At 42.7% G+C, this 13454-nt stretch overlaps 1 protein-coding gene across 3 annotated transcripts in view; it reads left to right on the top strand.

Annotated features, from left to right (window-relative positions):
* Nucleotides 1-13454, top strand: part of LOC135236089 (roundabout homolog 2-like) — a 124952-nt gene that overhangs the window by 48033 nt on the left and 63465 nt on the right. The window contains exon 1 of one of the 3 annotated variants that reach the window (XM_064302272.1): nt 2623-3311. The exons of the other annotated variants lie outside the window; for them this stretch is intronic. Coding sequence (XP_064158342.1) covers nt 3248-3311 — 64 coding nt within the window. The 5' untranslated portion in view covers nt 2623-3247. Of the gene's footprint in view, nt 1-2622; nt 3312-13454 lie in introns of those variants that run through there. 3 annotated transcript variants of the gene reach the window in all.

Here is a 13454-nt window from a genome sequence, read left to right as displayed (position 1 = left end):
GCAGCACCTGCAATAAATGCACAAAATCGTAATCTGGAAAGGACATAGGCTACTGTTTTGTAGCAGGTGCGCTGATGTTGAGAGGACGTGACCCATGCGAATGCATTGTGCTGATAAACATTTGTCATTGAGAGCACTGATCAAAATCGGGTCTGCAGTGCAATTCGTAGCTTAATAGCACGCGCAGCCACCAGTGGGACGCTCATAAGCGGGATGCATGTGACACATGCATTGCGCCAGGTTGCAGACGCTGTCTTCAGGACTCTGTCCCATTCCTCTTTTAATGCCTGAATACGCTCGTGCCCGTTCTCTGGTTTTGAACCACACGTAATCCCAGCTCGTCTGTAATGTTCTTGCCCCCATTCATAATAAAGTTTAGGGAGCACACACACACTTACACACATGGTGTATATGTGCATGTGTGTGTGTTCTATGGGAATGTTGCATCGTCAGGATGAGTCCACAGGAATGGCAATCCAAGCTTCAGACTTGCATCCCAGGACTTCAGCCAGCTTGCCACAGCCCAGAACTGGTGGAGTCGCTATAGCAACCAGACCGGCCCAGATCACCACACTTGCCACGCTTTTAAACGGCCCCCATGTTCGCCCACAGGGAGCTAGTATGCTAATGCCATTTACTGCGCATTGATTAAGTGCAGTTGAAAGAGAAGAAAGTCCTATGTTCGCTAGTATTTGTATGTTTGCTGTCTTTATACATGATGTAGGTTCAGATATGTGTGAGTTACACTTAAGTGCTGACTGAGGCCAGTAACAGAGCTCTGCATGGCAGTCACTCTATCAGCGGGTCTGTGATGTTAGCATATAATTCTGTACGTCTAGGGTTTAACTCATTGACAGTAATCTGGGTGATGCCCTTTAAAACTGATATTCTTCGCTTCAAAATTACTTGAGTCCACTGCTTCCTAGTACGGCTGCAGTACTACTGACACTCTCACTTTGTTTCTCCGGTGACCACTGGGGACCAGCGTAACGATGTGGTCAACTGGCCTGCAAACCACAACCACAGCTACTGCCTCCTAGCAACCACATTTTTCATGATTCAGAGACATGATAGTAATCATGGAGAAAGCAAATGTGGTGCAAACTAGCCAAGGTACACACACACACACACACGCACACACATACACACACGTACACACACAAAACGCACACGCATACACACACACGCACACATACACACTGCTTTGATTAGACTCACCATATCACAGAGCAAATTTTCTTGATAGACAGGGAATGCTAGTTCATCATGTATTTTTGTCTTTATTTATACTAAATTTGATATTCACTCATATAAATCTTCTCATCACCTACATAGTCACCCCTGCCTAATGAGGCACTTAAGCACCCATCAAAGTCACTCCAATAAATATGAGCAATTAACAACTCATAAAATTGACAACTGAAACCATTTAATGAAAACCCACATTTATTTTTCCATTTTTCTGAAAGCATACCTGCAAAAATAGGTCCAAATTATTTGGATTCTAATGACAACTCCATTGATATATTTTCCACTGATAATATGCTGTATATTCTCAAAAGTGGTATAACCAGGGCATTGTTGAGTTCCTCAAAGAAGGAGGGCCATTGATCTGAGGTACACAAGTTGATGTGGTCTTGTATCATTTTCTGGAGGAGTAGGGAACACTTGAACAGAAACATAATCCAAAGAAAAATGTCTGTACCACCTGTAATGTATTGTATCTACAGCAGATAAAATGTATATAGTGGCTGCAGAAATGTACACTCCTCCGATACACTCACACATGAGCCACATATTTTCACACTCAAGTCACAAAGGAGATGTAAAACTATATCACTCATGTAGTTACCTGATAACTAACTAGTGGACAATTATGCAAAAGACAAATTCATATATTAAAACTGTTGTTTTGCAGATACAGAGTATAAATACTGGATAAAGCCTACTCGAATTAGCTACTCCTAAATGGGTTAAATGTAAATAAGAGGCAAAAATATTTGCCCTTTTGCTGACTTGTTTTCACACTAGCTTGTTAATTTGGTAACAATAGCTTAATGAGCTCATGAGCAACTCTGTAAAATAATGTCAATCGCCAGATAGTACTAAAATGTAGTAAAATTCAAATAAGCAACATTTAGAAAACAGTCTCTTACTGAATATCAATGGATTTGTGATCGAATGAATACAATAGCAAGCAGGTGTTCTCAGATGGACAGCCATCAAATAAATATACGTCTGTAGTCTTAATTGCTTTCAAAGCAGTGCATATCGGGCTCTCAAATGCAAAACGCAAATAGATGACAAAAACAAAACGCAGAAACTCCGTCCTGAAGTGAAACACACAAACATACCGAACGCCACGCCACCTTTCTATTTTATATGTCGCACTAGTTCATGTGTGTTTGCATGTTGCACTCCGGGGCCTCTGATTATTCTTTTCTTGTTGCATGTTTGCGTTTTGCGCTTCAGGTTGTTTTTGAATGTGCTTCTGACTTGATATTTCTTGTTTTTTAAGTCATTGCAACTAGTGAAATGTAACTGAAAATGAAAATGAAAACAGAGGAATATCAGTAGTAAAAACTGCAGCTCTGCACTACAGGTTCTCCGTGCATCAAACCACTGTCTCTTTAAAAAACCAATGCTTGCTCTGGCAAAGGCAATCAGGGGGTGGGCTTTATGATCTGGTGCTATTGACGCTCGTGAGTGGGGTCTCGTGGCGATGTTCATTCAAATCAGGAACGATCGAACGGGCGAGCGCGAGTACGGAGGCCGAAAGTCAACCCAATTCACTCACTCGCAATCTCTGCTCGGATATGTAGTGTCAATTCAACATCCAAGACTGCAACGAATGCCTACAACTCATCTAGATCAGCAGAAAATATTTGAAGCGCAGTACGAGCCGACTACTTTGATTTCATGTTAATAAAGTACGAGGGGAATATGCGACCAAAAGGAAATGCATTTGTAGGATGTCTATGCGTGCTGCACGTTTGGAGCCGATGTGATGCTGGGACTCTATGCCTCCGAAACTGACTCGATGTTTTGGAGTTTCCAAAGTTCGGCTGTGTGGGTTTGTGCATAAAAATGATCATAGCTTTAGGTGTGAATAGTTCTATGGCTATCTCTTCCTACTAAATCTGGATTTTATTTTTTCCACGTAAGTTGGATAAAAAAGACGAAAGACATTTTTGGGAATTCAAAGTATTCATCAGAAAACAAAACACTCCAAAACCAAGAGCATACAATGAGACTCATACTCACCTCCAGTGCCATACCTGTTGTTTGTGCACTCATCTACTCTGCTTTCGGTAAGTTCAACTGATACGAAAGATGATGCGTATGACGCCAAACCGCATGATTCTATTTTCTTTAGTTTGGAAAATGCATCACTGCATCAAACTAATATTTATGGCAGCAAGACGTTGCACTTAAGTTTATATACAAGCGCAGAAATTAAAGACTGGAAGTTATATAGGCTACATGGATGTTTATTTGTTTTTGTTCCATAGTGTGAGATGACTTTTAACTATGCGTTTAATTGAGAGCATTTGTGTCCCGGTTAGGTTTATTTAAATTGCTGAAAGGAAATGGCATATCATCCACAGTCGGTTCGGGTTATATTCTCAAAGCAGACGGGTGCCATATGGGAATTAATTAAATTGACAGTACAGCACATGCCAGGTCACGCTTCCTGCGATTTCATATTAGAAACTGTTTAAAAAATATCGGTGGCTGAAATATGCTGACAGAACGCTTCACTTTACACAACACTGTCGAGTTTTATATTTCAATAATACACGAACAGGCTGTGCAGAAATAACTGGAGAAGAATGTTTGGTCGCATACCGCGGATACTGTTATAGAGCGAAGGGCTGTCTAAATTCCTAGCATCGACAGTATTGGTAAACTCTGTTTTAAAATGAGTATTAACTTCAGGTTTAAGTGTACAGTGTGATATGCCCCTTTAGCATAGTTTATTGGACCATAATTTCGATCACAGGTATGGGACATCTGCTGTCAAATCGCACGCAAATGTCGCGGATGGGTTCGCTTTGCAAAGATATAGTATTTTCAGAGGAAAACCTGAATGATACGTATAGCCTAGATACGTAAGACCCCATCGTTAAAAAAAAACATGAAAAAGGGACAACTTGTTCACTTAATTGTGAACAAATCATAGTTTAGACTATGACATGATTGAGTGATGCGAGCATAACTTGTTTTTTGCGACATGAACGTGGAAACGCAGGTCCGTTGCTTTACTTGGAAGCGACAGACTAGTTCCTTGGTCGTTTTCTGTGTTGAGTGCGATGCTTGAGTAAGCGAGAACTGAAAGCGACCACTGATACGAAGTTTTAAGTCAATGTAGTGAAACACTCCGTCAGCCTACTTCAGATGTCGTCGGTGCCACGCAATGCAAGACAGCATTCGATTATTAGCCATTAAATCTTACACATTCATTAAAATGCAGCAAATGCTATCTGCGCACTCACCCCTTTCCAAATATTCATTCATTGTTTTTCCTTCTTATGAGACAGTTTAAACCACCACAAGTACAAACAAGTGCTCGCGCGCATGCACACAATAGTACGGCAGTTGACGCCGGGATTGTCTACCACACTGGTGCGCTGACTGGATGTTTTTGACAGGGCTTCGACCTTTCCGATAGGCTGAGGTTCCGCAACGGTTCTTGGGAGTCAACTGTAGATACGTGAATCGCGACACCCAGATATACAATCTGAGAGGCTTCTTTCTTGTTTACAGTTCTGGGAATCGTGTGTCAATTTCAGGATTCACTAATCTTGTCTGGGTATAATACATAGTGAAGAACATATGGTAACAGCTGTCCTGATAATCATCATTTTCATGTTATCTCGGTTAATACTCGTCGTCCAGTTGTCTAAGATGTTTTGACAATGCAGTACTTTGTAAAGCACCATATGTTTGGAGTAAAAAAATTCTTGTCGTGCCAAATTGATCGGACAGCAACCAAAACAGGGATCCTCAATCTTGACCTGAAAGGTGCCGCTGTGGGTGCAGGCTTTCATTCCAATCAAACAGTTAAGCACCAGAATCTACCAATCAACCACTAGAGTCTTTGCTAAGCATCTTGATTAGTAGAATTAGATGTGTTACTGCTTGGTTGAAACAAAAGCCTGCACCCACACAACCCTGTAGTTTACACAAGAGAGGTTCACATTTGACCAGATTGATTTTTATTTCAGTGCGAGAAACAGTGTATAACTGCGGTAGGCTCTGGACCACAGACCTCGCTCTCCACACTGCATATCGAGAAATACTGTATCTTGCTGATCTTGTTGGTTGAAGATAGTATCGTCACCTTCGGCAGTGCTTGCATGTTCCTGTTACTGAACTAGAGTAGCCTACTGTCGCTGATGTTGGATGGGTAGGGATACTGTGTAGTGGTATACTCTATACTGTAGAGGTCACTTTTGAAAGACTGGATCTTGAGATGGACTGTGTCTGTAGCTCGATAAAAGCTAGCTTGAGTAGCTTTATTTTATATGGCCATAAATAATGCTTTCAGTTTTCTCTTATTTGCCTTCAAGAAGAAATGTCACAGGAGCTATGTTTCAATCAAAGTCAAGCATACTCTCATCATAATAATTTAGATTTATACACATTCTGTATGCATTCAAGAATAGATGATGAATGCTTCCATGGAAAATAGATACTGCTGAATTGTTTTGTTGTTTTAATGAGTGATAAACATGCCGTTCAAACCTCTGCTGTCAAAAATGCATTCTCTTGGAAGATTTGAGATTTTGTTTGAGGAAGTCTGGTATCTGTTTTTGTTTTTTTAAACCAAAACTATTGCACTAATTATTTTGTGCTTGGAATCACTGGAATGTCTTGGGGCTTCTCACGGCCATGATTGCAATCCACACGGGCATGCTATTACTTAAGGAGCAGTTTTTAACCGTGGATCTTTAGCCATGGAATGGTGATGTCACAGAGGCGACTCAGTGAAACATTCAGTGCATGTCACATCACTGTCAGTGATGCAAGCGTACTCTACACATGCCTCTACACATCTCCACCTTTTGGTTTACCTTTTATCTTTGATTTAAATCGTTTTCTGGATACTCAGTTATATTTATCAGCTTGCCTGTTCACTGTGAGGTCCTCTGTCAGTTCAAGAGAACACAGGCTAGCACGTGCCCCCCTGTCTAAAGCTAGTTCTACCAGCCACTGCTTCTCTCCAAACTGAAGTCGAGCTGTGAGGTCATTGTGCTAGAGGAGGGTGCTTAATGCACAGTTGGCACAAGCCAACTGCCGGTGCCCAGTGGAACAGAGGGGTCTCTGGTGGATTATGAAAATGGGGACAACCCTGCTGACTTATATTCTCCCTCCCTGGGTAACGATTTATTATGTACCTCCCTTCAGGGCTGCTAGCATTGTCCAGATTTTATTCCTCACCGAGGAGCATCCGCTCAATTAAATCCTAAACAGTTTTATCTAAAGTTACACAGCCGTAGAACCTCCAAAATAATTCTGTTAGATATTCAGCCATTTCCATATGTGAGAACTCTGTGGTAGCATGTTTGCCACCGACCTTTGAATTCTGGTGAGCACAGTGGTTTTAAATTGAGCTCCTTTCTTCCAGTGGGCCTATTGATGGCTATTTGAATATATGCCCGGTTTATATTTTATTTTTGCACTGAGAGCCTCTTCATTATGTCATTTTTGAATAGAAGTGGATTTGTGCTCTCGGTCTACCTCCACATACAGTAGGACTCCACCATGGTTACTGTTGCTAGGGTAAGTTTGCCCAACATGAAAAGAATATAAGTGGCAAAACAGAGAGGCCCATTTAGTCTGATTTTTCCCAGATTGTGTGTCAGCAGGCTATCTAGTTCTTGCTCAAAATGAGTGAATGTATTGAAATGGCTACCATGAAATCGAAGTCATCAGAAGTGAGGCTGTAACCTCTGTGGTTAATGTAGCATGCTAAGCTGTGCTTACAGTGGGAAAATAGCTTGGTTTTTATTAATTTGGGGTCAGGAATGTGCTTGTGTTGTCGTAATTAATGTATTTTTTTTTCTTATAGACATTGTCCACCTGTAAATTTCATATCCGCTGTATTTCAGTGATAATATGCCTTACTTTAGTGAGCCAATTAAAACTGTGAAAATCGTTCTTGGCAGAAGATGCCCCCGGTGACAACTGTCCTCATGTTTCTCAGGCACGGCTGTCACTTTGTTAGAAGGACTTTCAAGAGATGTGTCCTGCCCGCTACGTGATTGGTCAATTGATGTTCCCAGGCTAAGATGGAACGTCTACGGCATGGTGTAATTTAAAACCTCCTTTTAACTGTCAGCATGCTGTGTTAAAAAAAATGAAATAAAAAAACTGTGGAAGTCAGACTATTATTATTTTTTGGTGTGCTAATATATACTGTGCACCAAAAAAAGTAATGTGTGCTTCAAACCCTATATCTGCTTTTTCTTTTCCTAGCAAAAGTGCCCTTACCTTTGCACTTATTTTTTATGGTTATTGTCCTTTTGGCATATTATCTTTCCAGCTTTCCATTGGCAGCCAATTTGTAGAGTGGCCTCCTTTCTGATATAGCAGCGGCCAGGAGAAGTTTATCACCCCTGCCCCACCCTCCGCCAGTGAGATGTGGCTGTTTGAGGTGAAAGGGGCCCTCACAATGCCAGGGCCATTAATCTGTGGGGCTGCTGGATGGGCCCTCTGGCTGCAGACAGCTTAATGGCCCCGCGTTAGTTCCGCTGGGGTTTTAAGGGTTCGGCTGTCCCCCATGACAGGAGGCTCCCAGCAAAGGCACAGGTTCAGCCGGTCGCTCCCCCCCAACCCCATTCTTGTGGGGGGTCAACTTGGATCAACTTCCTCCATGGAACTGGAGCTAAGGAATATTTTTTAATCGCAATGTCAGCAAATTATTTTGTACTTTAATGGATACATTGATACCATGGGTAGAGTAGCCAAAAAATATGGCATGCCATGCCACCTCATCATGGTTCTGTATTCAGTCAGGAGGTTATGGTTTGGGTTATGGTTGAAGCTTCTTGCTTGTGACCAATGGCAGAAGTAAGCGGACGAGGAAGTAAACATTTTCTTTGAGTATGCCTTCCTGTCCTTTTGTCATAGCACATACAGTATACGGCCTTCGGAAACTAATGAAATCCTCTGAGTTGGCACTGCTCCTCTCTCACCAGATGTCTCTGCAGTAGTCTGAAGACAGCAGTTAGGCCTAACTCTGAAATTTAAAACTGTGCTGACCATGCACATTCAGAAGCAGAAGCTCTGTTTGAAGATTTCAAATATATATATATATATATATATATATATATATATATATATATATATATATAAGGTCAAAATTCAGCATTGTCACCTCACAGCAAGAAGGTTCTGGGTTTGAATCTTGGCCTGGTTTTTTTTTGTGTGGAGTTGATATTTTCTCCCCATGTCTGTGTGGGTTTCCTCCGGGTACTCTGGTTTCCTCCCATGTTCCAAAGACAGGCTAATTGGAGACTAAAGGTAGGCTAATTGGAGACCCTAAATTGCCCATTAGTGTATGAAATGGCCCTGCGATAGATTGGCAACCTGTTTAGGATGTATTCCTGCTTCTCGCCCAATGAATTCTGGGATAGGCTTTAGCAACCCCCCGAGACCCTGACCAGGAATAACCATGTATAGATAATGGATGGATGGATGTTCAAAATGCTGGATGCTCATTTTTTTCCAACTGAGCTTTTAAAATTCATTTTCAAGACTCATAGCTCCACCGCAAATCCTGTGCATTGGAAGTTGAGTGGAAACAGCTCTGCCTAGCAGGCTTTAGGAGAGACATGTTAGTCATCCAAGCTGGAAGCCAAAAACATCACGGCAATGGCTGTACATGCGATATGCGGCCATTGGCCCTTACTCTCTGCATGAGTGCATCAGCGTGTATCTGGGCTGCTTTCCCTGCACTGGACCTGCAAGCATGCTCTCCTGTGTCTGTCGGGAAAAGTTCAAATTCCAGCAGCAATGTCTTGCACGCATTCCTTATTAAAGGCTGTGAATTTGACAACTTCTTTGACAACTTATTGACTGGCTTCTCCTCCCGTTACCTAAGTGAGGTAAACAGATCCACACTTTGTGCTTCTTCTGCTCAAGTCAAAGTGCTTGGGGGCATGATTCTTGTTAGTCTTATTTAAAAGCTCATTGAACACTTAGGAAATAAGCATGCTCCCTTCTGAGGAAAAACACAAAAGGGTAAAAAAAAACGTACTGGAAACAGTGTAGAGATGGCAATAAGCTTGCATACAAATTGCATGTGAGATGAAAAGATAATAATCACTGCGTTAAAATGAAACACAAAAGCGCTGTCATCTCTTAAAGCCTGATCTTGAATCTTCTAATTCTCACGTTATACTAGAGGTGTGTGTTCTATTAACTATCTGACAGTTATCGTGAGCAAAAAAAAATCTAACGACTTCGAAAACTGCTTCACTTTCACCGGCCCTGTCCCTGGTTTACAGGATGGTGTGGGTGCCCCATTGGTATGCAAATGAGCTCCACGTCACACGTAAACCAAATGAACAAACGTACTAAGTGGATATGGTTGCTAGGTTGCACACTGTACTTCTCAGCAGCTCCTCAAGTGGTGAGGAGCCTGATCAACCACTAAATGATGTCCACCATGGAAGTAGCCTTGCCACGTCCGGAACAGGTCAGAAAATAGGGGTGTGCTGCTGCTAGTGTCGTTACAATACCTTACGGTATGTAGCATGGGGAATGAAAAGACATTCCCTGCTTTTGGAAGAATACGTTCCACATTTATATATCCCCCTTGCCAATGACGGACGAAAGTCAAGTTGTCTGAAATTGCCTGCTGGTCAGCCGATCAAAGGATAGAACCTTTTGGAAAGGATTTTACCCAGGAGCTCATGCGGAGTTGTAGTTAATATTTCTTTGGGATAATGCCGTGGCTGTCAGTACCCCAGAGATGCGTATCATTGCAAAGTTCTTGTTTTTGCTAAACCTTAGCTTTAATGAATTTATCATTTGAAATGGTAGAATACAATTTGTGTTTTAGCTATAGAATGGGTGCATGAATGTGTGTGTCTACTTGTATGCGTGCTCATGTGTGTAAGCATGCTTGTGTTAGGTTGATGTCCTTCTGTGTGTGTGTGTGAAAGTATGAGCTTTTCAGAATCTTTCTCTCTCCATTATAATGATGGACAGAGATCTGAGGGATGAGGAGTATTAGCATTCCCTGCATCCATGTTCATTCTCATCCATCATCACAGTATATATTACAACCAACAACCAACTTTACTTGTCTCAATAAACGCCCAAGCTAAACTATTGTTTTGTCCACCATTAATGTCATACAAGTTTGGTTATCTTTTATTCTTGCTGTTCTTGCTTTGGAGAGGTTGGTGAAGAGGCTGCACCAAGAAAACTTTCCAATCAGTTGCATTTTTCAACTTTAATTATTTAAAATTTAAACTTCTATCATAATGGTTTTTAATTATCAAAACTAATTAAGATTTATGTTCTTTTCCATTTTCATCATATCCATCATTTTCCATTAGCCTAATTGATATTATTTTCCTGGAAGGTACAAGTATGTGAAGAACTCTTTCTAGTGTGAGCCAGTGTTTACAGTGAACGTGTGGTACACTGAGTGTTTTGCTCGCAGAATAAATATGTTACATTATTGCCATTCAGTCTTTGTTAGCCAGATAATATTAAAATATTAATCTATCCAAAATACAATATGTATATATCAGTGGCTCCTAATCACTCTAAATTTCCTTAAGGACCTGTTATCTTGAAGACAGTGTCTGATTTTGTAAATGGAATTAATCAGTCATCATTTGTCACCTCCTCCCAGTGGATCATGTTGTTGAGATTATGTAGGCTGTTATTGGTGGACAAAATTAATAGGCCATTTGTCATACAGATTTATCCTGGTGACGACGAGTGCAAATTAAAGATGAATTAAAATGAATGCACATTATGTCTGCCTTTGTGGAAACTCAGAGTATGAAATATGGAAGTATAGATTATATGCTCTATGCCTCCAGGCTTGATTTCCATTTTTATATCGTCAAATGCAATGGGTTCAAGGTCTTTTTTCAAGTGCCCCAACACCCCCCCCCCTCCCTGTCCTCCCCCCATGTACATGCCAATGACAGTAAGGCAAAGGACATATTTATAATTGATATTAGGCTATGTTTTAGACAAATGTCTTTTAGTCTTTATTTTACTGAATAGTCCCCCAACGCTGCAGGAGGCGTGCTTCCCAAAGCAGGTTTAAAAATGTGTTATTAATGGACATCAGCACAGCGCTCTGATAATGTGGGACGTCTCTTCTCCTTTCGCCGTGTACCCTCACGCAGCAGCTAAGCTCCTTCAGGCGTGTTCATTGGTTCCCCTTTTCTGTGGCTGAGCCATGCCCTCTAACAGGCTCTGCAGGGGTCTGCAGTCAGTGTGGATGCTGACCTCAAAGGACTGGTCTAAGCATGTGTGTGTGCATATGTGTGTGCGTGTGTGTGTTTGTGTTTGTGTGTGTGTGCATGTTCTCAGTGCATGTGTGTGTGAGAGTGTGTGTGTATGTGTGTGTGTGCCCATGTCCGTGTGTGTGTACGAGTGTTCAATCACATTCACATGTTTGCTTGTGTGTGTGTGTGTGTCTGTGTGTGCATGTTTTCAGTGCATGTGTGAGACTGCATGTGTGTTTGAGAGTGTGTGTGTGCATATGCACATTTGTGCATACAGCGTTCGGGGCATCAGTCTGAATTCAATGCTGCGTGATGTCACCCTGCGGTCAGCTTAATTTACCCTAATCTGTTCCGCCCATTCGCTGCCTGCTGTGACCCTGCTGCAGGTGTGCAGATGCTGCCGTCCAGCTGCGCTGCAGCGAGCAACATGGCCGCCGTTTTCCCCTTCTCTCTTCCCCGAAGCCCCTCGCGGTAACATCCGCAGTGGCAGTGCGTCGCAGAGGCAACGGCTTAGCCTCCTGTTCCGCCACTGCAGTATCTTTCTCTGTTAAACTGCTTCCCCAAATGGCCTGCCGCATGAAAGGATGCTGTACGGACTGTGAGCTTGTAGGTCTCTGTGGGCGAGGCCATTGTCCGCTGATCCATTAAGTAATAACCTGATGGCTGAATTCAGAGTGTATATATATATATTTTTTTCTTCCACAGATGGCATCCTTCAAATTGCAGTTTTTATGAGGGAGGATGGAGGTGGGATCTTGCTTCGCTTTCATTCGAGCGTGATTCACGGTGTTGTTGAAATAGCCTGAGTGGAGCGGTGCTGGTAAACACGCTGTACGTTTGACCCTCCAAAGCACAACAGAGTCCCGCCGAGCGTGGAAATCTGCGCTAATGCTACATAAAGTAATATCGGCCGGGCCGACCGCCGGTTGGGGCATATGAGCGGCTTTTCTGTCTCTCCGGCTGATGGCTTCCCTTTTTCGGCCGGTTGTTTGAGCTGCATCCAAAGTGCTTACCCGCAGCATGACAGGATATCCTGTCTGAGGGGCTTATGGGTCTTTAATTCCGCGACGCCCTCTCCGCGGCCGCGGCGTGGCTTTTTTGCGGTGCGGAGCCTGCGGCCGGCGAAAGGAACTGCCCAGCGACCGATCTGAACGTGCTGAGCCATTCAAAAAAACGCTCTCGCCCTTCTTCTGCGGCCCTCACTTTTTGAAGGGAAAATCGATACTGTTCACACAGGAGCCACTGGCTTTAGAGCCACACAGCTGGCTTGTTTGAAGACCTGTTTGTGTTGTCTCGACAGTAGGGACGTAGATGCTCTTGCCTTTTATTTGACGATAATGAGGTGGATGTTTATGACACAGCACGGAGGGATCAGCCTTTTGGGGTTAAGTCTGCCTGGCCAAAGGGCCATTAGGCCTACAGTATGCACTTCATCTCTAATCCTTTGAAAACTGCATAAGTTCCCTGTTCTTCTGTCTTGCTATTTACACGAGTGCGTTCAAATTTAAAGAGCTTTTGACACATTCCGGTCTCTCCTTTTTTATGGAGAAAATAATTGTCTCTAGCTTCTCTCTTTGTCATCTCAGGACAGTTTTTGAGGGCGAACGGGCTGTAATCTTTTACAGAATGTTGTGGCGGTAATGTTACGCCGGCGAACGCGCTTCCCGCTAACTGCAGTGACGATAAGCGGTTTCCTCTCCCATAAACGCGGTTGTAAAAACCTGACTGAGCGCTCCGGAGTGTGCCGCACGCTGTGCTGTTGCCTAATTTCCATGCGCAGATGTGGTCCGAATTCACCGAAAGCTGCTTTATGAGCCACGGGCGTCGGTGTTATGTTTGGAGCCACAAAATGTGGCGGTTGACTGATTTCGTTAATCCGCTGAAAGGACCCATTCCTTTCTCCCTAGTCACACAGACCTCCAGCGAAGAAACGGGCAAAAAGGAGCTGTCTGATAATTATTTGTTCAT

The sequence above is a fragment of the Anguilla rostrata genome, chromosome 12, assembly GCF_018555375.3.
Source record: "Anguilla rostrata isolate EN2019 chromosome 12, ASM1855537v3, whole genome shotgun sequence".
NCBI classification, from domain to species: Eukaryota; Metazoa; Chordata; class Actinopteri; order Anguilliformes; family Anguillidae; genus Anguilla; species Anguilla rostrata.
This window is presented reverse-complemented; position numbering and strand designations above follow the sequence as displayed.